At 40.3% G+C, this 26,934-nt stretch overlaps 1 protein-coding gene across 19 annotated transcripts in view; it reads right to left on the bottom strand.

Annotated features, from left to right (window-relative positions):
• The window catches only part of lrrfip1a (leucine rich repeat (in FLII) interacting protein 1a), a 52,152-nt gene that overhangs the window by 11,068 nt on the left and 14,150 nt on the right, over positions 1-26,934 (bottom strand). For 6 of the 19 annotated variants that reach the window (XM_047601490.1, XM_047601489.1, XM_047601474.1 and 3 more), the window contains exons 2-17: positions 18,629-18,715; positions 10,461-10,478; positions 10,274-10,345; positions 8,668-8,709; positions 8,453-8,503; positions 7,611-7,643; positions 6,208-6,267; positions 6,089-6,130; positions 5,048-5,107; positions 4,636-4,719; positions 4,081-4,125; positions 3,764-3,826; positions 2,404-2,481; positions 1,515-1,613; positions 335-361; positions 94-219 (exon numbers count right to left, since the gene is read on the bottom strand). In XM_047601490.1, coding sequence (XP_047457446.1) covers positions 94-219; positions 335-361; positions 1,515-1,613; positions 2,404-2,481; positions 3,764-3,826; positions 4,081-4,125; positions 4,636-4,719; positions 5,048-5,107; positions 6,089-6,130; positions 6,208-6,267; positions 7,611-7,643; positions 8,453-8,503; positions 8,668-8,709; positions 10,274-10,345; positions 10,461-10,478; positions 18,629-18,715 — 987 coding nt within the window. The remainder of the gene's footprint in view (positions 1-93; positions 220-334; positions 362-1,514; positions 1,614-2,403; positions 2,482-3,763; positions 3,827-4,080; positions 4,126-4,635; positions 4,720-5,047; positions 5,108-6,088; positions 6,131-6,207; positions 6,268-7,610; positions 7,644-8,452; positions 8,504-8,667; positions 8,710-10,273; positions 10,346-10,460; positions 10,479-18,628; positions 18,716-26,934) is intronic. The other 13 variants (XM_047601484.1, XM_047601486.1, XM_047601487.1 and 10 more) reach the window with 9 other exon arrangements.

Raw genomic sequence — 26,934 nt, 5'->3', positions numbered from 1 at the left:
TATTTTTATGCCTCTGTATTATTGATTGAAATGTTCAAACTGAAACCACACACAGTCCATTATGCAACGTCCACTCGGTCCAGAGTACACTACCTTGATTTCTCGTATGGAGTTCTCAGCATCCACGATTACAGACGTGTCTCCGCTGCCTCGTCGGGAGGACGACCCTCCTAAGGAGGTGAGCGTCCCTGCTGTGAGGGACGAAGCTGCTCGAGATCCCTGACAAAAAGGAATAACACATCTTTAAAAATCGCTCATTGCAGCATTAAATATTTTCCATAAACATGTTTGTCTTCATTATTTATCTTTGGGCAGATTTTGACGATTTACTCACCTTCTCAAGATAATCTCTGTCCTCCACCTAAAGAGACAAATAATAAAAAAACAGGTCAGATATAGAAGCTACGGGGCCAAGAGGACGAACTGAAACAGGAAGGAAGGAAGGACGTCCCACAGTCCTCACTGCTGCCAGCTCAGCAGTGATAAGAAGCTTTGTCGTCACATTTACTGCTAAAAACTAAATAGATGAAAACTGCTCACGAACATATTTAAAAAAAGCACATGCTTCTTTCAGTATGTAACGTATAGAGGGTGAGTACTGACGTCACTGACGCCCCTGAGAGGCAACAACACAGCGAAGTCTATCAGCAAATACAGCAAAACCAGGGAGAACGTGGATCATCAGATCAAACTAAAGACAACTGGACTCCAAAAGTGGATTAGCCTCAGTTTCAGTTATGATAAATGTAGCTAAATAAAAGATGCTAACGCTAAGATCTTTACTGGGAAGTGACATTAACCATAGTCATCAGTAAATACAGCATAAATTAATATTACCTGACACTAAATGTGAACCACAACACCTGGTTTCTGTGCCTGGATTCCAGCTGTTTCTTCTCATTTACTTCTCTTTTCTTTGGCAGATTTCTATAAAAATATTTCTCCTACTACTTTTCAGATCTGTTGGTTCAGTCAATCACACAACAGCTCTTCACCTTTTTAGTTTTTTTAATTAATTATACAATTTAGATCCTATTAAAGTCTATGATTTAAGCTAATGCTGCTAATCTCCATGTTCAACTGTCACTTTTTGTCACTCAGTGGCCGTAACCATGGAGACTTCAGCTTCCTGTGACATCACGTACGTACCCTCTGTTTTATAAGTAGACATCGCACTGTTTGCATTTTAATTATTATAGCCAACTTGGCTAAGGTGCCATATTTACAGAAGTATTTATCGATGTGCATCGTCTCTGTATCTGTTAAACCGATAAACACCGTGCGAATATTAGTACGAGCAAATGAAAAACCTCCATCAGGACGTCGACTGGACAACAGGTCTGTGTTAAAAACACTTCAAAACACACAATACCAGGGGGTAAACACACAGATTAACCTCTGACACCGACCCGGTGCACAATCAGCCCTCCCAGTAGGGTGAAAGGCGCACACACACGCACAACAAAGAAACCAAACTGGGCACACAGCGCTGCCTCGGCCACAAAGCCACTCACATCAGAAAAGTCAGGAATAGTAACATCGTCCAGGTCCCTGGGGAGACCACTGCTACCGGCTGCACTCCGCAAAAAACTGGCCACGGAGCCGCAGTTATCCTACACCGGCCACCAGGGGGCGACACACAACCACAGAGAAGCCAAACACACATCAGAAAAAAAAAAAACACCAATACGATGAGTTAAATATTAACAAAAATAATCAAGAACAGCTCTAAAGGCCATTTCTCTTCACTCGTAAAAATTAAAAGGGCCTGAATTAGTTGCTTGGGTGAAATGGAAAAGGCTGAAAGTAAACCATCAAAAAATAAACTGTGCAGGAGGTGAGGTTGTATATTGTGTTGTGTATTGTTGCCCTGTCCTTGGTTCTCTACCTACTGTTGTTGTGTTGGTTTTCTGTTGTTTTTTTATTTTTTTATTTATATGAATATCTCATGCATTGTGTATATTGCACTGCAGCCTGTGAATTTTAAATAAATAAAACTGGATCATGAAAAATAAACATTTTAAAAAGTAATTGAGTAAATAAATAGACAGTTAAGATTCAATAAAAAAAATAATAATACCAACACACTCTGCAAATTCCTGCAGAGAACTCAACCTCAATTTGAGAAAGACTGACAGAAGCTGTAGTTACAGTATGTGTCATACAGGTTTACCAGGAAATACTTGCTGGTACTTTCCACATGAAGCAAATAATGTTTTTTTTTCATGCTAACACCCTGCCTGAAAAAACAAATCACTGCTGTCGCAGTGCATGACCACCCTCCTTACATAGAACCAAAGCTTTATGAAGCCTGGTTAGTTGATGCACAATTAACATGTGGCCTAATTGGTTGTAAGCTGCAGGTTTGGGAGCATGGTCTCTGGGTGGGGGTGGGGGGCTCACCACTGGGCTGGCCCGGGCTGAACCGGCTCTGCTGGAGACTCTGGAGCCGGAGCTGCGATAACTAGTGTATTCTAAAGGCTGAGGAGGAAAAAAATGTTGTTATGCTTCTGTCTCCATCAGAGCATGCACACACCCACTCTGAGAGAACGGTCACCGACGCATGGAATCTCAACGAGCTACATTTAGTGTCGAGTGTTAGGTTAAAAAAACAACAACTCCCGTGCAGCAACACAAAAGACTGAACAAAACCAACTACGGTGGCCAGGAGGGTCAAACCAACATTACAACACGTGCAACACTTTTACAAAGCTTGATATAAATTTACATTTTAGAAAATAGTTTTTACGTTTCATAAAACATTAAATAAGTTTAAAATTCTGCATAATTAAGGACGTTCCCACTTTGAGTGACAGGTGGTAGCCTGAGCTAACAGGTAGCAGAGAGTTGGGGGGGTGGGTGTCAATGTCTGACATAACCCCCCTCATTGTCCATATTTGAAGTATCCGAGTGTAAAGTAGAGTAAAGCTCAACCAACATGGCCGACCATGCTCCACCCAGGCTCCGCCCACTCCAGGCTTAATTTTCAAGGTTCAGATTCCAATGGGTGACGTCACGATGGGTTTGTCTATAGCATAAAGAGTTGGAAATAGAAGTCATGACGGGGGGCAGCAAATACGAGTTGTTGTCGGTGAAGGTAACCATGGTGACCAAAGATGGACAGAGATCAGGTGATGTTTCATTGAAACGGCGCTTTGTTAGCAGCACTAATCACGTTCATTGACATCCTTCATTAGCGGATGCTGTGCTGAACTTAACGTTGTTTAACATTATCCAGCTGTTGAGACGCCCCCTGTGCCTCTGGTCCGTTGGTCTGGTCCAGGCCATTTTTATCTTATTTACCTTTTTCACAGTCCTCTCTTCATGCAAACTTCAATTTCCCCATTGTGGGACAAATAAAGGTTTTTCTATTCTATTCTATTCTTCCATGGTCACCATCAACAACAACAACAACTCGTATTGGTCGCTCCTGTCATGACTCGGAGTTGGTACATTCCCTTTCCAGTTGATGGTGATGCCTGTAAATGTGTTGTACTAATGTATTTTGTTTGTAAAAATGTTTTCTAAAATTTGTCTCAAGCTTTGTAAAACTGTTTCACGTTTTGTAATGTTGGTTTTCACCAGCCACTGTAACAAACACAAACTGCTGCATAGTTTCATCACAGACTCACATTCAGACTGAATATATTAACTAGTTATTAGCATTAATCCAGACAGACACGGTTCACAAGTCAAAGCTATATCAGAAATGTTTTTACACATACAGACACATGTGCGCGGCACCAATCAAAGCGACTCTTACGTGGCAGCTGGAGCCAGTGACTCGCCGTGACCCACTGTAGACACTGTCTTCATATAAGGAGCTCTGTACGACCACGTCACACACACAGACACACACAGGTTCAGTGGGTTTGATGATGATTTATATGATGAGGATTTTATCAGGTGACTTTGTGCTCGTTGCCCGACTCAAACCAAATACACGGTGGAATTAAGACGTCAGTGTTTTCAGACCAACACGCTCACGTTTAATCGCTCGTGCTCGTGTGGATAAACGACGGCAGGTGTCAGTTAATAGTGGGTGGAAAAGGTGTGATAAATATAACATAGGGAACCAACCCTACGATAGAGCTGCTGGGAGATGTGACTGAGTGACCTGTAGAACTACAGGAAGGAATGGAGAGAAAAGAGGAGGAGTCTGTGAAGAGTCTCCAGGTCATAATGTGTCTGAAACGAAGCTAAAACAATGTTTGAGTTCTGTTGTAGACACTTCACCATTCATCTAAGTACAGGAGAGTTTCCATCAATGGGAAAACAATCAGAGGAGGTAGATTTGTTTTCCCATCATGCACTTTGAGAGACATACACATACGATACTGTCGGTTTAAAGGTCGACTTTATGATGATGCATTTCGACTTTTTTTCTCAAAACTTCAACTTTTTTTTCAAAGTGCATGATGGAAAAAATAAATCCACCTCCTCTAATTGCTTTTGTGTGGCACTAATACTCTTGCGTATATAAGCAGCATCTTCACTTTAAGCTTTGTTTTAGACAGAGGCAGTGGCTGCATGAATAAAGATTCACTGTCTTTAGGTCCATATAAACTGAACCGCAGGGAAAAATAAAATCTTGCGTGCAAGGATTTCTGCGTTTCGGTTTCCGTGTATACACACCTGGTAACCATTGAAAGCTGAGCCTGGGTTTCTGGAAGAGGACAGGCCATTGAGGCCGTACAAGTCAGAAGAAGCATAAGAGGCCTGAAAGGTCGAGAGGGAAGAAGAAAGCGAGAGTGACGAGCCAAAATAAAGAGGATGGATATAACTTTTAGCAAAGTATGGAACATATGAAAGAGTGAAGCAGGATGCAGGAGCACAGTGGAAATAATCAGGACTTTAATACATTTCTATTAGTGTTATTTTAACCTATAACCAGGCTTTGATGTTCTAATGGTGCTCAGATATTTTACAGAAGTAGCTAATAGGTAAAGATGCATAAAGACCCAGACTCCCAACACAGCATGAAAAGAAATTCCTACGAGCAACGAGCTTTTACTGAGATGCTGCAGACTGATGCAGGACCACCCACCGGCTGCAGGTCTAATCTGGAGCCACGAGACACTCGGCTGTCATCACTCAGTCTGGAGCTCTGAGAGACGGGGGGACAGGTGACAAACGTCAAACACACCTAGACTCAGCTCGTCACCGTGACAACACACGGCAGCTTCAGCACCATCGAGTTCAACAGAGCGTGTTCAAGCCAAGCTTTTACTGTGAACATGTTTAAATGAACGGCAGCATGTTCCTTACAGAGGTTTGAATATTATCACATGAGAATGTTTTCAGGCCAAAAACAACACCCATTTAGGACATAATCAAAGTAACTGAATGCTGTTCATGCACATGTTGGAGCTCATTCATGGTCTAAACTCTAAAGTTTCTATCACAAAAGTCAGAATCTCTCCAAACGGTTTTGTTCTTGAGTAATAAAAGTTGGCACATAGTTAAAAATAAGACGTTTTTGCCGTGCTGGTTGAATCCTATAATGACTTTTGGTCAATGAAAATGAGCTTTCCAGTGACATATTGCACTCAAACACAACTTGTGTACAGAGCTCTGATTGGTTCAAACTCTACTGCTGTCCCATATAAAGGATTAAATCCTTCAGTAAAGGAGTGGGTGGTGCAGAAATTGTTAATTAGGTGCTAATTTCCAGAGCCCATCTTTAAAACCAGGCATCTTATGGAAGGATGAAGCCTTCAGATTTTACTTGGAGACGAATAAACTGATTAGCATTAGTATAATAATCACAGGATATAACAACAGGACATCATTTCTGCATGGTGCAAATAAATAAATTACAAATCAATTCAATAATAATTCAATGTTACGTAGGTTTTATAACCAGGCACCAAGCCTTTTTTATCCAGAATGAGAAACACACCCTAAATAATTTGTCGGGTTGGGCAAATCAAAGGCAAAGCCACATATTGTTGCAGAGATTACGCTGCTCAATCATCAGAATTAGGAGGGGCCAGGATGCACGGTTAAGTCCACCCTGGCAGAATCATTACAGGATTATTGAGGCATTAATGAGTCCAAACAGTCAGTTCGACACACGGCTACTAACCCTGCTGGATATGACGCTGTAATCGTCATCGCAGTCGTTTCTCTGCAAACAAAGAACAAGGATGAAACACACGGCTGCCATTTCTCTGTGACATTTACGTTCGGCCTTTTGCATCTTACGTCTTTGTCTTTGTGCTTATGCTTCTTCTTTTTCTTAGACTTCTTATGTAAGGACGAGGCCTTGGAGTGAGAGAGAGAACCAGAGCAGCGCAGTCAGAAACCAAGACAAATCTCTTCTCACCACGAAACCAGAGAGTCTAAGCAAACACACAATACGTGCGCGCACAATGGCCCATTCACACGGGCCAGACAGTGGTAAGAAGTGCACTCATTCAGCTCACACACTGGGCCAAGTATCCAGGATCTCATAACCCCATCACAATGATTAGCACGGGGGATTTTTCCACATTTAAGGCACAAGAGAAACAGCCCTCGACATTCAGAGACATAACAGAGACTGAAATAGTACAGGCTGTGTTTTAGTTGGAGGACGACGGTGCGGTTCTTTTCCACACATTTCATATTAGTCAGAGTTCCTTTACGACAGCAAAGATGAGTTCATGCCCAAACACACTCACTTCAGTTCGTTCATATACTGTTTACTACGTCTTATGGTCATTTATTCACGGGTCAGAGCACAAACATGCTCACGTGCATCTCACATAAAGTGGTTAGAACATAGAGCTGGATGGTATGAACAGATAAATAGCTGGGTAGGTTTTTTTTTTCATGCATAATCACAACATTTTCTACTGGTTGAGATGAATTAATGCAGTAGATTAACTAAGGATGAACTATTTTACTGTGATGATGAGTAAATATTGTAGAATAATCTCACACTAGTAGTAAAACAGGTTTGCATGGTCCCCTGTGTTAGCACTGACTGCTGATGTGGAAATCTGGGCACATTTACAGCTCAGAGATTATAAATAAAAGAATTAAAGAATTAAAAAATATGAAATTAACAGGGACAATTACGGTTTCATTTATTTTGACATATTTATTCATATTTAATGTCTGTAATGTCAATAGCAGTGTGACCACCCACCGTAATAACTCTGTCATTCATAAAAAGCTAAAATTGGGGACATTTTCAGGGACAGCTTTAGCCGGGGGACAGGTCGTCCAAAACGGGGACAGTCCCCAGAAATCGGGGACGTCTGGTCACATTAAAAAAACCCAAACAGTCGACACAGCACCATCTTCACCACACATCACCTATAGTGACACTATACTGAAAATGGTCCGGTCTGAAACTGTGTAATCAAATATATATATATATATATATATAATATAATCAAATAAAAATTCATATCATAACCGGTATTCGGTATGAACCCGTATACTGCCCAGCCCTAATACAACATATCCCAAACTAAAATCCATTCTGTTCACCACATGCATGCTTTATAATAAATCAATGAGTGATTAGTATTCATAAGGAATTTACTGTCAAATCATAGGAAATGTTAAAGAGCCAGAGTTAATAATTCATCCACTGTCTCAACAATATCAGCCCTTACCCCACTATACGCGCCAGCAGCGTCCAGATCCGACTGTAAGAAGACACAATGACATCCTCATCACACACAGACACACTGTCTCCACATCACAGAAGGATTCAGAGGACAAGTCAAAAAGAAAACGCAACTAAACCGAAGTAAAAGGTTAAAGAAACGGGACGGCAGCCTCCACGCTGGAGAGGACGTGGACACAGTGGACACAGTGGACACAGTGGACACAGTATCGCAGATCACATGCACATTTTCTGGAGTTTTCTTAAACCTTCTAGGAAGGAGTTCAGAGTCATATCAGTCAAGTCTTGCAGTATAATTTTAATTCCACCTGTTCACAGGCCAAAAAAAGACAGAAACCTCCTGGAAGGTTTATCTGACAGATACAGCAAAAAAATCCATAACAACCTCCCACGATTAATCAGATGAAAGCCATAAATAAAGACATCCAAACTATGGAATCATCACTTCTTTTTCCAATTCAATACTTTTGTGCAAACACATGTATATTTTTACCTTATTCTATGTTATTATTTATTTTTTACATAGTTCACTCTTCATTCTCGTTACTTTTCTGTTGCAAATAAAGGTTTTCTTTTCTATTACGTACAACTGTCTATGATTATGTGGGAATATGGGTGGAAGTGAACATGTGCACAGACACAATGTAAATGTGTGTATATATCTTTTGTTTATTTGTTTTTTGTTGTCGTTTCATTTTGCTTCCCTTCATGTTTTTGATTTTCCATCAACAACGGCATCGTTAGCACGGTTAGCATTCACCATGCTGTTACTAAAAAAAAAAGAAAAGTGAGCAGAGGACGGGGGAGAGGGATGTTTGTGATACTGACCCTGACGCTGCCTCTGCTTCCCACAGACATGCGCTCATCGTCGTCTGAGAGCTGTGTGAGAGGGACAGAGACGAAGGTTAGAGGTTTTAAAACGGATCAGGTCACATTCAGACGTCATTTGTCACTTCCACACGTTTAAATATCCGCCGGTCGGTAGAAGACAAGATTACAGACAAAAAGGATGAAGGGATGGAAACAGAGGGAGGAATACAAACCGTTTGTATCCTTGAAGAACGTGAGTATCTCTCACTGTCCTCCTGGATGAGGGAGGGAGGGAGATGGAAGAGAGAGATGACGGGTGACAAAAAAAAGGATGAGGCAGATGGTTTGAAGAAAGAAAGAAGAAAACAGCTGCTTCAGGTGCAAAATGACTTAATTTAAGGGTTGCCAAGGTTACACAACTTTTTAGTTTAGTTTTTCAAACGTCTTCACCTTGAATCTGTGCACGTCTTCAATACTTTGTTGAAATTAATTCATTATTTATTCTATTTTATTTTTATCTTATTTATGTTTTACACAGTCCACTCTATCTAATATTCTTGTTATTTTTCTGCCCCTATTGTTGCAAACTGCAATTTATTTACATTTTAAAGTTTTTCAAATTCTACTGTGATGTTTTTATTCTAATCATTCAATAAATCTGTGCTTTTATCAGATTTTAAGGTTAATATTCTAGTAGAATTAGCGACTACGTGTACTTAAGAGGGACGGGTTCTGAAGTCGGTTCCATTTTGGATTCAGGTCACATTTGTGCATTCAGTAAACACTCAAATAATAAACCTGTGATCTCTCTTTGATAATTAGTTCTACCTCTTCCCGTCTTCAGTCTCCTGCTTGGAAGCAACAGTGAGAACTTGTGTCATAATGTGAGGAGAACTACTTCTCTGCTGTAGACTCCATGACGCATGCAGTTATTTGAGGCCACGTTATAGAGTGATTAAGTAGGCTTTTTTTTTTTTTTTTTTAAACTTTAGCTTAACTTCTGCAGCTGCAGCAGAACAGGAAAATAAATCAGAAGCGGATCAACAAACGTCAGCGCAGCAGCTTCACTGCTGGGAGAAATAAAAACATATGCACACATTTCTTAACAGTCTTCACCAACAACAGCTTCACCGATTTACTGCAGGATTCAAATTTAATAAACTCTTTAAAACCCATCTCTAGCATGTAGACTTTGTGGTGACGTTAGCGTCGGCTACATGAGCGCCGGGATAAATCACCTGCTTTCTGGTTCATTCCATTTAATCCAGAATTAATTTCCACCGACCATATGTTAAAACCAAGACAGACAAATCCAAATCACTTCAAAGCAACGTACACACGCATGCCCTTCAAATCACAACCTGTTATTAAGCCAACACACCACTGGCACACTGTTAGCTGACAAACCTAGAGTCATTTAGCTTCTGTTGACACCAAATCATAGCGCACACATAACCTCTTACCGTGGAAATGGATTAATTGAACTGAAACACAGCGTAGTTAGTCAAACTGCAAGTCACTCACACTGCACATCCTTTTTATCTGTGTGTTAAAGCTCTGGGATCAGGGTAAACTTCAAACTAAATAACTCGGGGGTGAATCCCGTGCATGTCTCACACCAGAAGGGCAGATGGTCACGCTGAGTCAAAGCCAAGCGGGCGCCCTGCTCCTCCGGATAAGTGGATTATCATTAATGGCCGAGCTCTGATTCATTATAATCTGTTACCCCCACCTCACAAAAAAAAAAGGCTCAACAGGAATTACGTGGAATTCAACGCATGCACGGAATAGCACACAAGTTATGTTATTAGTGTCGTCATCACGGCACAGAGTCTGTACCATCCACTGTTCAATATCTCCCCATTTGCTGTCGGATTTGTCGTCTACTTTCGTGTTCAAGCCGTAGTATTTCTGAGAAGGGACAAAGAAACCAGGGCAAAAAAACTGTCATTTTCTGGGACACGGGTGAAGCACACGCCGTGGATAATAACCGTGCTTAGGTCAGATAACGCTGGAGCAGGCCTACCTTCTGCACCTGAAAGATCTACACAGCAACAGCAACGAGCAGCACAGGAGACAGAGCGGATCAGAGGGAAGGAGGAAAAACAAAGTCAGCCTCATAATGATGTGTGATGGCGACAGGTGTGAAATTCAAACACTGAAAAGTCAAATGTGATTAGAAGAAAAAAGAAACAAGAGCAATTCAAGCAGGTGACGTATGTCGCTGCTGCTGCACAGTTCGACTAATAGGACCTGACTAAAGAACACTGGAGTTCACTGGAGACTTAAATACTATGAGACTGGGTTACCAGGGGCCTCATGCACACAGACTGGTGTGGTGGATTTCCTACTAAGAATGAGTGTAAGCTCCACCCATGAATCCTGATGTATGAAGAACCTGTATGTACACATGAACCCAAACACTTTTCCCTGTGTCCCAATCAACATGTATTTGAGTACACATGTTGAAGTACCCCACGCCCCCAACTGTTAGGTGCATTACCGCCACCATCTGGACTGGAGGGTGAAGCAGGACATTTGAATTCTATCGATAATCCCCAAAATAGCCATTCAAATATGGGTCCCTGCACCTGAGATTTCCCTCTATGCAGAATCAGAAAATTAAAACAAAAGGATGAGTAGGGCAGGAAAAAAAAGAACTTGGTTGTCAGTATTTAAATCGGCCCCACCTCCACACATCTTCACATTTATGTTTGATTTAATGATTTCATGAAGCACAAACACCCTCTGTACATGAGGCCCCTGGTGATCTCCCATGGTTGGTATCTGAGTTTGTATCTCTGGTAGCTGAGCAACATTTAAGATAATCATTCACCACTGACCCTCTTATCACACAGTACGTTCACATGCATATGAAAAGAAATTAATTATTGCCTTAATCCGACTTCAACCGGACAACTTAAGTGCATGTAAACACGTTACTCTTATCCGATTAAGACACACAGATAATGTGATTGGAAATTGTTTTTCTCCAGCATCTATGCGCTTAATCAGAGTCTGCATGGTTTCCTCCAACCGCCCAAAGACGGTGCTCGTTAGGCTGATTTTACACTGGTCGTAGGTTTGAGTGTGAATGGTTGATAGACTGGAGACCTGTTCAGAGTGGACCTCTCGTCCAATGACAGCTGGGATACCCACTCATATTCTATATCCTAGTTAAGGCTAGGGATGGTTGAACCGGCGCTGACTCTAACGGTGGTAACCAGACTGAAAAACAACACAGATTCTGATGCTTCATTTCAGTGCCACTTAATTTTTAATTAGCTTAGCTCCCTTAATTCTATTGTAGTTAATGCTCATTGGTTTTTCACCTGAATGGATGGAAGTGAACCTTCAAAATGTCTAAGGCCAAACATTGGTCAAAAGTTTGTCTGGACTTCACTTCAAAAGATGCAGACTGGGAAACCTGCAACAAGCAACAAACACTTAAAAAAAAGTGTAACTCTATCTGTGCCTCCAGACTCCTTGAAAGGCCTGAAAGGAAACGTCTTTCTCAAAGAGCAGCTGTCATCTCAGATCTGTCTGGACTGGAGACCTGTCCAGGATGAACCTCACCACCTCGCGCCTAATAACAGCTGGAATATGCACATGCAACCCCCCAGAGGACGAGAGGTTACAGAAAATGAATGAATTAATGGATAAATGAAGCAGGAAACAGCAGGACTCTGTCTCTAAAAGAAACAAACCCACTGGTTTATTACAGCTTCAACTAGTCTGTTTCCACGAAAAAAGCCAAAGTACAAGAGTTTATTTGCTGGACTGTGTCTTGTGTGTGTTCAGCCACTTCAATTAACGACTTTTATCTGCAGCTGCATGAGTACGTGAAGTCTTTTCCTATGTGTTGAAACTGAGACTATGCTGTTCTTGTATTAAATACTGCTCTCACGCTCCCTATAGTTCAGTCTGAGGTTGTCGGAACAGGTCAGTGTCTCTGGTTCTTGTGGCTGGTGTGTGGTATATCACTTGTGGGCGTTACCGTCTGAAACATGGAATGTTTGAGGAAGTGCACAAATTACAGTCAATTAAAGTAGTTTAACAATGCTGATAAACACGTAAACCGATAAACTTCTGCAATTTTTTATGCAGATAAGGAGCGTTATTTTCCATGATACTCGTTTCATGTAACAGCTGCCTCCCTCCCATTCCACCTAAAGACTCTTTTCACCAACTTACTTAGTTTCCAACAGCATCTTTTAATATCAAGGAAGAGCAAAGTTTTTACAGTTTATTGGCCAACGATCTTCTGACATGAGGCACAGACACAAATTGCTCAGTGAATCCAGAAATGAAATGGTTTTAAATGGTGTTTGTGTCTCTCACACCGAGGGAGTCCAAGTCCATATACGTTGCAATGCACAAAAGCCTCACTCCTCACTAGAGCTGTGCTTGAGGACAGAAGGAAGGATAAAAATCTGCTTTAAGTTCCAAAGATAAACTGGAAAAGATGACGATGAGCAGCACAGACAGGGCTGATGAGGGCGACACATCATCAGGTATCCATGCATGTTCACTGACTACTGGTATTAGCACATGCAGGAATTACAATAATGTCACTATTTTATCTCTTTCAATAAAGCACCTACAGGGAAATTTATTGTTTCAATTTATTACTTATTCTATTTCTTCTTGCATATGTTCCTAGACCTTCAGCTCCACTGCAGCCAGTCCACATGTTCCACAGTCCGTAATGAGTCTCTGCTTTCACAGAAGAAGAAGAAGAAGAAGACGGCCTCCATGTGACCTCCCCTGTGAGTAGCTAAAGACTAGATGCAAGGTTGCATGCACTTTACACAATGTCTGCAGACCACAACCCCAACGCTACCACTTCTCCAGCTCAACGTTGAAGGTTTCACAAAGGCCAAGATCGATAACCTCAGTTTATTATCGTGTATTTAATCAGACGCTATCTGTAGCCACAGTTCCAGTTCACACGGAAAAACCTCACTGATCTATCTTCCACTCCAACGTTCCTCTTCTTACTTAGACTTAGACAGACTTTAATGATCCATGAGGGACATTATTTGGTCCCAGTATCTTAGAAAATAAAAGAAACATTCTCAAAAAGAAAACCGCTTGCACTGAGAAAAGTTCTGTCCCTACACAAAAAATAAAACCTCAAGAATCTGCAGTCAACTCATGAAAACAAAATAAATTCCAAAAGGGTGAAAGTAATAAAGGTCACATTTATTTATAAAACATCATACCATAAATGGTTGAAAGTGCCAGGAAGCTGTGATTCGTTACGACTGTTATCAGTGCAGAGACGCAATACTGTGTCGCAGTATGAAAAAATACAGCAACAACGTGCTCCACGTAGGGCTGAGTCCTAGGTTCAGGTTCAGGCTCATCTCTCTCCTGAACAAACCCCCCCAGACCCCCACCCCCCGTCATCATCATCATCACCAATACATTTCTGCATGAAACATCCATGGCAACAACCACTTCTTGCCTGTATTTATTCCCGTCATTACATCACATGTATATTTCCAGTTCTTTATCTTTCTAAATAGTTTTTTTTTCTTCTTTCTTGCTAAAAGTTAACTTTTATTTAATGTTATGTAGCAGTGACACAAATGTATATTGTACATTTGGCCAATAAAGAGATTCTCATTCTGATGAAATGAAGAAACACTTTATTTTGACTTATCAATTCATATTCAAACCTATTTAAACTACTATGTCTGTAATGTCAAAAGCAGCATGACCGGTTACCGTAATAACTGTAGTCTGTGCGCAACCTTTTTTTGTCATTCATAAAAAGCTAAAATTGTGGACATTTTTGGGGACATCTAATATCTGTGTCATCCAGGTCACTCGGAAGCAGCACCTTTTATCTGGCACACTGTTCTGCCACTTATACATGTGACGCGTTCTCCCGAAACAGTGTCTCTTGGCTCAGCGCTCACCTGTATACACCTGTATGGAGGTATATTAAAAATCATTACCGGTATGATCCGGTAAACCACCCAAACTGTACGCGTCTTTTATAACACCAGAAAAAGAATCGATGGCTCAATCTCAATGCAAATGCTTATAAAACTACTGAAATGAGATAATTAAGATGAACCAGACCATAATGTGGTGAAATAAATAAATAAATCTGTGCCCTGTGGAACACAGACCGGAGGATCCCGTCTGGTGCTGATCTCTCATTATGTGTCTGGACGCCTCGTTAGCAAAGTGAGCGATGCGTCGTCATAAGCTCATTCATCAAAAGAGTTACACAATCAGCCTCCATGTTTATCCAACTCACCAAGCTCTTCTTCTTAACCGGAGGGGTCCTCGGGCGCCCTGTGAGGGCAGCCCTCAGCCCCCTCCCCGTCAGCCGACGTCCGGCCGTCCTGCTGCCCTCAGGGGCCGAGGAGAGGTCGCATTCCTCGACAGTCAGCAGGTAACGCCGCAGACGCTCATGTAGGCAGGTTCAGATCGGAGCTCAGAGCGGTGGAGGGCGACTCGCGTTTATTTATTTATTTTTTTTCGCTACAGACCTCTCGTTAATAATCCAATCCTCCTAAATTCTGTCTTCGCCGTGTGAGGAAACGTCCAGGAGTCCCAAATGTGGTTGTAGGTGCAGCAACCCATCGCTCATGTCAACAGCACAGCAACAACAAGCTGGACCAGAGAGCACAACCTGCTAAGCTACTTTAGAACTCGGCTAAAAGGTTTAAGGGGCACACACACATTTAGAAACACACACACACACACACTGACCAGACTCAGCTTAACAATGACCACTAATCCCGTCCATATGACTGGTGTGAGTGTGTGCGTATGTGTGTGCGTATGTGTGTGTAAAGTTATTTTTAAAGGCAGGGAGAAAGCAAGTGTGACTTTATATGTTTTGACACAATAGATTTATAATCGTCGGTGAATTTACTCTATGACGACTGAGTTATCATGTTATATTATCTACAGCTCTGTTCAACCTTTTATGTGCAACATTATCACTGATCTTTATGTCATTATGTGATTTACAGTATTTTTGAAAAACAGTATTTTTAAATAAAATGACGTTTAAAAACCTAATTTCCTGAACTTTGATGATAAAAGTTCTAATTTTGTAATTCTACTGTGTAATTTCAAACAACAACCAACTTGTTTTCGGTTATTCTGAACTGGCCACTCGGGGACACAACAGTTCAAAATACAAATGATCAAATTCAAACAATTGAAACTAAAGCAGAAACTCAATTTACCATGTTTACTAATTTGCAATGGAGAAAATCCAGTAACTGTTGGGAACACGTCCTCCTCCTCCACACTAGGTGGCGATATGTGTCTTTTCTGTGGGTTAATATGGCCTTTCTGGTTGACCTATTACATCATATAATAAACAACTGGAGTCGTTCATGTGTCAGACGGGCATTTCAAACAACAACCAGATGGAGAATGGTTCAGTCTTTTTAATCTCGTATGTAATGTGTGTGTTAGTTCTGGTGCAGATAAGAAGAGCTTTCCCTCAGGTGCTTCTTCTACCGGCTCAATTTGTACCATTTGTTGCATTAAATCGGTCGTACAGACAGTATTTTCCCCACATACGTACATTGAAATGTTGTTCTACTGTATTTAAGTTTTTCAAGTGTTATATGGGAACTATAAGGCTGTGTGGTGCTAACAACGGCTAAAGATAATGGCCTGGTAAAACCAAAACAGAGCCAAAAACAGAGCAAACTGTGATTAATAGTGTATTTCTTTCAACATTTAAATTAAAACTTTTGAATATTATGAAATAAATTTCTGCCTGGTGATATGATATGTTGTCAAATGTTCCATTTACAATTTGTGTATCTTAAATAGTATAAATTTAGTTCAACATTATAGCAATAATATCATTTAAAAAAAAAAATAATTAATTTCACTCTGCACTCAAAAAAATGTAAATACTGAACACACCAAGTTTCCACCATTCGGACAAGGCGAGAGCTTTCACAGACACGACAATCTAGTTTTCAGACTTCGGCAACTGGAACGCCCATAAATCAGGTCTGACGTTATTCCCAATGCCGACTTCCACCCTCTGAGGTAAATGAAACGCACCATGTTGACCTTCTTCTTCTGCGACCGGCTTTCTCAGATGTTTTTGCTCCAGGGCCATAACCAGCTTGTTGCCAGGGTTGTGGAGCATGTGCACACGTGTTGTCTAGTTAAAGTCCCATTAAGGTGTATACATGCCAGGGAAAATCGATTTCCAATGCATTATCATTATCTGTGTGTCTTAGTCAGACAAGGAGAACTCTGATTTTAGTCGAGGAGTAACGTGTTTACATGCGCTTAAGTTGTCCAGTTAAAGTCGGATTAAGGCAATAATTAAATATTTTTACGTGCATGTAAACGTACTATCTTAACCCAACAAAGAGAAGCTTTTTATATGGGAAAGAAGAGCTGACTTGAGCAACATAAGGAGGATGGAGGTCCGACGTTACATGTGCTTATGGGTCTCAACTTCAAAACGAGCCGGACAAAGAAACTGGGCGACTTTGAGAAAAATGTTTTCACCAGAAAAGCAGCGTACGGACTGTTTATGTGCTGGGGATTACTACAGCCTGAGAATAATGTGGCTGGAAAAGCACGACTCCCCACGGTCCAAATGTTGAACCAGAGGAAGAAAAAACTCATGCAACACACCCCTGACTTGTAATCCAAACACACAGCTACACACTCAAAGTTCAACACAAACCTGAACGTAACGCTGATGTATGGTGAGTTTTGTGTGTTTGTTTGTCGTGTTTGAGGAGCAGAAACCACAGATACAACTATAACCACACTAAAGCATGTATATCCATCTTTTTCTGTGGAACTGCTTAAACTTTTACGGTTATAAATCATATAGTAATGGGTGTAGAAGTGCGCCACAGTGTGGAGCTCTAATTAAATATGTGACTTGTTTCCATTAAATGTCTTGGAACATTTTTGTCAGTTTGGCCAGAAACTGGAAACTGGAAAAGGTCCAACGCTTCCTTGAAAGAGTAATTAGTGAGCCTCCTCGAGGACTTTCTACTCATTGATTTGGCTCAATGTCGACTAAACCTCACAGCAGGAAGCTGCACTGGAAGAAAAAAAAATAATTACTGAGGCAATTTAACCTCAATTTAGCTGTTTGATGTTTCCCAAACCGCTGAAACCCAACAACTAGGACTTGACTTCATTACTGCTTCACTTGTTTTCTGTTCTATAAATGGGATTAATCCACTTTAATCACTTTATTTCATATATATTATATATATCATATGTTCATATTTAATGGTAAAACTGAAACATTCTATTTCTAATTCTTAGTTATAGTTATTTAATTAAAATCCACAGAGAGAAGAGAGCGACTCAGCAGCCAGTGACTATGATTTTAGTTAATTCTCTTTTCTTTAATACATTTGTGCCCAGCTTCGTTTTACATACTTGACACTTTCTATGAACAACAAATGCCGCTAAGACTTGCAGTTTGCACTTGACCCAGAAAACCGAAGAGTCACAGCTTAAGAGCGTAATGTTGACAGGAAATGCTTCAGTCCAACCTGGAGTGTAGCACCAACAACACTGGTCAAATCCTCTTGTTATTTAGGCCAATGCACGTTTAAGCCGCAGCATCCAGTGTGACATGGTTCAGGGTTTCTCATACAATGTTAAAACTACGGTGGCCCCCCAGGGTCTAATTTACTCACAACCAATCGAATCAGAGTCACCTGCTCTGGACCCAATTTAACCTCCTGAGACTGTTTTGTTTGGAATGAATCCTGATTTGATTAAGATGTTTAGGTGTTTGGGATTAGCAGAACCTAAGAAGTATAAAAAAAAAATAAGCATCATCTTTGAACTGGAAGGAGTTCATGTAATAATTTATGTCCTCATATGTGGACACGGGGATTATTCCACTATATGTTACTTTTTATTTTAATGCAAAAGAAGAACGTCCTCAAAGGAGAACTTGCTAATTAGCGACGTAGCTTGTTGTGTTTCATATCAAACTAGAAAAGTTATTAAGCATAAATTAAAAGTTCTTATGTTGATTAGACATTTTTATATATTTTTTAATTTCCCCCCATAAATTTAAATTTCTTTAAATACACATTAACATGAATCCAACGTATTTTAGTAGCTTAATACTGAATGAAAAATGATGATATGTATATTTATAGCTCAGGGTGAAGTTTAATATAGAACAGAATTAGTCGTGTTTACCTCTTTCTGCTGTCGCTCCAGCTCCTTCATTCGAATCTCTCTGGCCTCTGCCCTGGCTGCACGTTTAGCCGCCAACCTGGCCTCGGCCTTAGGGACGCATGAAAAACAAAAGAGAGGAGGAAAAAAAAAAAAAAAAAAACAGAAGTGAGACAGCAGCACATACTTAGATGGGATCAACTGGCAAACATGAACACATCCAGAAACGCTGAACAGGCATGTGACCAGACGTCCAGTTCCTCGACAGTGTCGCGACGGGACGTGGGAAATTTCTGCCATATTGAAAATTCATCAATGAAACTCAAGATTTACACTGACATCTGATATCACAGAATATTAAATATCATTGAACTCTGAATAGATCCCGTTCTGCATTCACAAACCCTGCAGACATTTAGTCACAACAAGTGTGTAAGCGTGTGCAGGTGCAGTGTTTCTGTTTGTATTGGAGAGTGTTGCCTTAACTCCACTCAGGCCTGAGACCAGCGCCGGGCCGTTCCCTTAAAAGGACGTCTCTGAGAGCGCGTACTGCGAGTGTGTGTAAGCATTTCCTTCCTCTAACTCTGCGGTAGACGCCGTGTGGCTGCTGCCCGTTTGCCTCTAGGCGGGGCGACTTCGTATGCCGCCACTAATGCATTTGGCTAACGTCAGTCGCCATGGCCGCGCAACAGGAAAACACAAAGAAAAGAGGTGGTTTCTAAGGAGTCGGTTAAAACACGTCATCGTCGCTGGGGGAAAAGAAAAAATCAGCAACTGCAAAAAATAAACAAAATGACTCAACGTCTTTGTTCCTCATCTGTAAAGATAAAACACTGATGAGAAAGATAATTCATTCCCATTTATAACTCCGCCTGTCAGTAACTGTATGTAAGAATAAGGTTTTATAATATCTGTCATCTTAAAGTCTTCATCTATTAAAGATAATTTATAATAATGTAATACAGTCCACTTTAAAATAATAATAAGAAGAATAAAAAGTCCTTAGATGAGACATGCACTGGCTCCTCTGAAGGTCTGATTTGAGACTAAAATATTTATCCTGTGTTTTATCATAATCAACTAACTAAAGGAAAAGTTATTCAATGATCGTGACATTTCGAGTAAAAAAAGTATCTGTACTTACTTGGTATCGATACCAAACCTCCCAGTTTAGCCCACCCATAACTGACGTGACATTTTCTGTATTTATAACCCAGCTGGTCCATTAGCAACAAACCCCAAATAGAATAAACTAAATAAAATAGAAATTCATGTACACTTGCGTATGACACGCTTTTTAATTTGTCACGTCGCTCTCTTAGTTCCCATGTCACAGAAAACATCATCACAACTATTTCAAGAAAAGGCCTGACCCATTTTTTTGTCTGCAGTCAGAGACATAAAACCCATTCACATGCACATTAGCATGAGGTAAACAAAATCTAATTCACCATCCATAGTCACGTCTCTACTTTCTGCAGTAAAACGTGTATTTTTTGATACTATTTATCCCGGGGAAGGAATTACCTCATAACGACCTCCGCTCCACCTTTACCAGTGAACACATTAAAGCTCGATTTAATGATTTCATCCGTCTAAAGAACAGTTCAGCCACATCTCCACTTTGAAACCAACACATCTGTCCAACCTTTGAATTCATAATTCCTCAAAGTGACAAGAAAAGAGGCAGAAAAAAAAGACGCAAATAAAACTAAATTGTCAGAATAAGTAAATCTCTGTGATTCAGGGGTCGATTCGCACCAGATCAGTTTTATCAGAGGACGTCAGTGTCACCAGAAATACACTGAGTCATTTCCGGTGTTAAATTTTACTTTATAAATTACAGACATGGACGTTTCACACGGGATTAAGATCACAGACGACCTCTGTGGTTATCACAAATTACCCGAAGTCTCCAGATAAAACTAGTCCCAGTGAAATAGGACTAAACAAACTGTGTTTTACTCTAATTTACTGCAGTAAAATGTATGTTTTTGATGCTATTGATCCTGAGGAAGGAATCAGCTCCAGTGATTTCATTCGTCTAAATAAGCGAATGGTTCAGTGACATATCGATTTTACGCCCAAACATCTGTCCAGACTCTCATTTATCCTCCATAATTCACCTCTGTGGCAGCGGCCCGTGTTTAATGTTGCATTGGTTAAATGTGACATTGTGGTTTTATTGAGATTCACTTCCTTATTTATTCAGCTCTCAGGCTCACACCAAGTCAGAGGAAGTCGGTGACGGTTCTGCAGCAGGAAGCCACTGGACAGGATCTGGACACTTATTAACCCCAACGCAAACACAATGTCAGGCAGCCCACCCCCCCAAACAGACAGGCTGCTGATCACTGAGTCATTATTATGTGTGTTTGTTGTTTTTGGCTCGTCTGTTAATGGAGCACATGGGAGGGGCTCTGTCATTACACGTGCAAACATCTGGATTTTTAGACTTCAAACTATCTCCCCTGGATCTTAATAAAATCAAATCAAATTTAAAAGAAGCGATGATGTAAGTTTTCTTTTTATAATTGCAACCAAATGCAGTAAATAAAAACTACAGCAGCTGCAGGCGATGCACGGTTGATTTAACTCCACCAGGTTTAATTAGATGCTCCGGGTGCTGCTACCTAGTGGTTTACAGCTTCTCCATCTCTGACAGTGAGGTGTGGTTCACAAGTATAAACCACACCTCACTGTAGTGATGTGTGCGTTCCTAAGTGCAACAGACTCATCTCTCAACCTGCTGACGTCACCGCAGCGACACAAGGTTCACTGAGCAGCAATTTAGACAATTAGTCGTGACCACGTTTGCATCTGGTCTTAAAATGTCCCAGAGGTGGAGAAACGAACTTGTGTCTGCGTCAGCGGAGTTTTAACTAGAATTTTTTGCCACCAGCTAAACTTTGTCCTCCTGTGTGAGAGAACAGTAAAATACGTTAAAAATAAATAAATTATCAGCACCTTTCCTGTCCTCGGTTTTTAAATAGACAAACGTTTAATAAGAGTTATTTTTATTTTTAGCAGCACAGTTTATAAATAAATATTTCTAATTTCTGAATGAAGTATCATCTTTATTATTAGGTAGCACATAATTAAACGTATGTCAAGCTGAATTTCAAAGCCGATGGCTAAATAAGAGCCACTGAATGATCCCTAATCATTAAAATAGTGGACAGCTGCAGCCCTAAAAGCAACCGATGACCAGCGCGTGAAGATGTTCGGCTCCGGTGGCTGATTCACTGGTCATCTATGACTGATTCTGTCCACGGTTTGAGACATGGACAAAAATAAAACGCTGACACGACTACACTGAAGGACACTTAAAGCAGGTCTGTCTGCTGAAACCCGTTTTATCCTCCGTGACAAAGCGCTGTGTCGGAAGAGTAATAGGTTATAAAGTGTACGCTCTTTGTGGCCTCCAGCAGCATAAATACAGCTCCTGAAAACGTCCATTAGAGAAGCTTCTTTGTTCTGAGGATGAACAGACACTGGCACTAAAAAAAAAAAAAAAAAAGCTCCAGGATTCAGAGATTTTACTCATTCAGTCACGAGTTTGTTGTCGTTCAGCTACTGACCAAAAATAGATAATTCACAGGTAAATTAGTGACATTAGTTTGTCTGGGGGAGGGAATATTATGCAAATTTTGGTGGACGTGTACAGTCCCACACAACACAACAATAAGTGGTGAAAACGATGACCTGACTTTCTGGTGGACGTTAAATCCAATAAGAGTTGTTTATTACTAAGGCAGCACAAATAATATCCGTCATCGCATTCATTGTAGCATGACGCTATTATAATAGTTTCCACTGTTCGGAATTCACAGCAAATTAGACTAAAACAAAAAAAAAAAACAACCCAGAACTGTTAGATAAAACTGTGGGAACCAAATAAGACACTTTGTAAAGTGTTTGCAAGCATCTCAAGAAAAAACCTCAGACCTCAAAACAACAGTATTTGGACTTTAACAGTGAGTTTTGTGTATTTGGTGGTTGATGCTGAGTCTCTGGGAGTCGTCACTAAGTTCTTATCTGTTAAATAGGAACTCGGTAACAGAGCAGAAGCTTGTGGTTAACGTAGTGGAGATGTTTTCCAGTGCATCGTGAACGTCATCATTATTTAGCCTAAGTCAACCACAGGGTTTCTCAAACAGTGTTAATACTACGGTGGCCCCCCAGGGTCTAATTTATTCCACCGTGGTCTGATAACCAATCAGAAATATTTTCACACGTTGTGCTTTCGCTGTTTTTCCTGTTGCTCCTGAAAGTTTGTCAAAACCCGGAGGAAACGACTGCAGACGTAACGTGAACTAAACGAAAAATTTATAAACTTCACCCTTTCATGCATGAATTATGAGAACATTAGTCAATATTTACAGTTGTGTTTCTATTCCTCTTTAGCCATAAAAAATTATGCAATTGAATTTTATTTTGAGGAGGTTACAAAATTGTCCACTCTGATGGTTAATTACAAATTTCTCCTAGAATAAAATAAAAATCCACAAACTTTAACAGTTATATTAATTCTTAGACGTTACTTGATGCCTTCAGTGGTTCCCTGCTATTGAAGCATTTACACAAACTTCCAGAGGCTCTCTGCATTTCTGGCTCTCTGTCGGCCATCTTGATTTAAAAAAAAAATATTTAAACAAATAGGACTTCCACCGACGGGCCAATAGGTGGAAGTGTATGGAGTGAAGCACCAGCGTCCACTGTGTTGGTTGGTTGGTTCAATTTGTCCATAGGAAGCAACGTCTCAAAATGATTGTGTTTAGTATTCATGCACAGGATGCTCTGCTAATTCTCTAAACCATTAAATGACTGTAACATATACTAGTGCCCAAAGCCAGGGACTAGTACTGGTCATTTTCTTTTTGTGTTTCTCTACAAACGCACATCTTTTTCACATCTGCACCTACACTTTCCAATAAAAAGGGGAAAAAACAGGCTTTTAACAGGTTTTTTAAGACAGAGAAGTAAAAGATCAACTACGTGATTCGACATCATCCTTGTTCTGATTCTTTATAACGTGGTAAAATATTAAGACGTCAACTCAAGCACAGATCCAGCAGGATTAGTGAACTGTAACAAAAATCTACACTTATGTTAAAAGACTTTCTATACGTGCTATTCTTGCCATTCTGTCAGCAAATTATTTAATCGTCTACATGTTATAGCTTTAGTTTTATACACAACATGTGCTTGAAACACTCATTATATTGAAAAATGAACTTGACACCATAAAAAAAAGACTAAATACGTTAAACCAACTGAGACAATAATTATTTCTTAATAAGAGGACTTTGAAAATACAAAATACACCACAATTTCCAAAAAAAACACTGCTATTTCCACACATATAGTACTTTTTTTTATTTTTTTCCCCTTCGGTCAGGAAGATGCACTGAAGTAGGCCAGAAGACAAACTCTTACATCCTTTTCCCTCCTCTTTGGCTGCTATTTATACCGACCTACATGGACTGAAAAGCGCTGCCCTCCAGAGAGAAAATGAGCCAGTTCATTACAAACATACAAGCATTCAAGAAGGGACCCTTTATTTTCCATTACTGAATGATAAAGATATTTTAAGGGCACTATCATCTGGGCCACCTTACAGAGTTCCAGTGTTTCAGCCCTTTCCTGTGTGTGTGGGTCAGATGCATGTGTCTGGCTTCTGTCCTGCCTTCTGGTCCCATGTGTCCCCTGACAGTCTCTACGGGCACCACGTCTTCAAGTGCCAACAGGACTAAATGCCAGCCTGGTGCGATTGTCTCCAGAGAGCTGAATTCCCACGCCCTGCACGCAACCAAAATGGACGGGTATTTTAATGACTGCGAGTGTTGACAGGCCAGACAAAGAGAGCGTACAGAAATAACTCTGATTTCTGACCGAGAAGAATTCGACTGTGTTTAAAGTGAGGTGGAGCCATTAGGTGCCCTCCACACACAGCCTGCTCATTGTACAGTTAAATGTGTGACGATGACTAAGTGGAAAAAGAAGCTGGTTTCCTCTTTGCAAAACCTTATAAACCTCCCAGATGTTGCCTAAAAGGGAGCGGCGGCAGAAGAAGCTCATTCTATAGCCGCAGATGAGTAGAAAGAGAAAAAAAAAGGAAATTTAGAAACTTTCTGCTGCAAACGTTTTGTGAACAGGGGCAGTTTGTAGGCTACTGCAGCACAGCAGAGACCCAAATATCCTACACATCATTTTAAACTTTTTAGGTGAGAGTCAGGCTGATACTGTTGAGGCTCAAAGTAATATTCATTTTCCATGACGTACTCTAGTCCAGTCCAGTCCACATTGTTCTGCTCAGACACAGCAGCTCTTTAAGCATCAGTCTGATTCCACCACGATGAACCACAGAGCCACAGGAAATCATTCCTGCCAGTGGCCATCAAACTGTACAACTCCCCAATCAGCTGGTTGGATAAATTCATGCACTAATGTACATGTTTCTTTATATATTTACTGGACTTTGGACTCATGTGCAATAGTTTCCCACTGTGCAAAACCCCCATATTCAATGCTACTATAGAGTCAGAGGTGTGAATGCATGTTCACTTATCGGTGCAAAAAAAAAAAAACACAGGTATGAACAAAATAGCGTAAAAAAGGTATTATTTAGAAAGTTTACAAGCTAAAGTCAAAACAGTAATACTTGACAAAATATTGGAAATATATAAAAATCATAAAATATATGTAGTTTTTTTACAGCAGCAGTGTTAAAGGTGTATTGTTTTTAGAAAACACAGACTGGCAGCATCAATGTGGTAAGAAATCTGTATTTGCACATCCTATGTTATATTATATTCATTGCTGCATGTGAGACCGGTTAATGTCAGTAATGATTAATCTGTGTTACTAGTTCCTAACCAGTAATCACATTAAAGTTACAAGTCACTGAATGTGACTATTTTTCCTATTTTCATGAGTAAGAAGATATATTTTTGATTTTTCCTGTTCAGATCCTCCACCACCCATACAACAAGAGCTAGACGCTGGTGCAAAACCAGTAAGTGTTTTTGTTTAGTTTTGTTGTTGTTTTAATAAAAACATGTATTTTAATTTAAGTAGTTACTTTTTGTAGCTGAATTACTGCGGTAACACAGTGATACTGACTTTCCCATTTCAAACTCCTGCAGCTTTTGTTAAAAGTTCAATAAAAATGGTGAAATAATTTAGGGTCAAATCACTAAAGTATCTTATTCTTGTAAAATTCATTTGAGCGACGCAAAGTGTTTCAACATGGCAGCAAAAAGCACTGATGAACATAATGGATCCATCCTCCACTGCAGCACAACAGAACAGAAAAAGCACAGGAACTGAAGCATTCTGCTGATTATTTATTGGTTCGTTCACACATAAACTCTGACACATGTTTTAAAGAGCGCTGTTTCCAAAAAAGATCTCCTCGACGTGAAAAAACTAAAATGGAACGGAGGCATTTTTAAGAGCTGTTACTGGCAGCAACAGAATCCCAGCATTATATCTGGGGCTTATTTTAAAAAATAGATTTTCCCACTCAAATAAATCTCAAATCCTTGGATCAATCACTTAAATACATGCAGTTTCCCGCATCATTTGATTAGAAACCCGGCTTCGGCCTCAAATCTCACGGGAGGCACAGGGCAGGATTAGTCCAGGTGACGTGAGGTCGATCCAGAAACATGATGGACGCACCGGCCTGAGAACTGACTGGATTTAAAAGGTACGACGAGAGCACGGCCGTCTGCACGATGCGCCAATTACAGCTACGATAATGTGGAAATGCCAGAAATCCCTGGAACCAATGAGAATATTAGTTTAACTGTTTCCTAATGAACTGATTCTGAATGAAATGCATAAGTGAAATGTGATCTAAACAAGTCAGGGAATCATATAACTACAGCCATGTTGGTCAATCTACCACCAGGTTCATGCAGCCTCCCAACAACACGATGTGCAACAGACACCGTTGCTTCACAAGCCTCTGGTTCTCAAATGCTGGAAAGTAAAAGTTAGATGTAAACATGTAAAATTACATCACAGTAAATCAAGTCTTAACATAAAGTCTTAATACTTTCATCTGAATTTGGAATTTGTGAATTTACCTCTGTACACGGCTCACATGTCACTTGTTTTTATTTTTGTAATTCTTTCATCATGTCTCAATGTAACGAGGCCAAAATGCTGCAGTTTTGATTAATTATAAAACATACATGTTGGACAACGTCTATATTTACATATATCCTCCTGAGACCCGGTGTCCTCATACGGGGACGTTACGTTTTAGATTATTCTGCTTCATTTAGACTTTTATCCTCATAACTAGATACTAGGCGGAG

Source organism: Mugil cephalus, chromosome 12 (assembly GCF_022458985.1).
Source record: "Mugil cephalus isolate CIBA_MC_2020 chromosome 12, CIBA_Mcephalus_1.1, whole genome shotgun sequence".
In the NCBI taxonomy this organism is placed as follows: domain Eukaryota; kingdom Metazoa; phylum Chordata; class Actinopteri; order Mugiliformes; family Mugilidae; genus Mugil; species Mugil cephalus.
The sequence above is the reverse complement of the archived record's forward strand: the minus strand, read 5'-3'. Positions and strand labels throughout refer to the sequence as shown.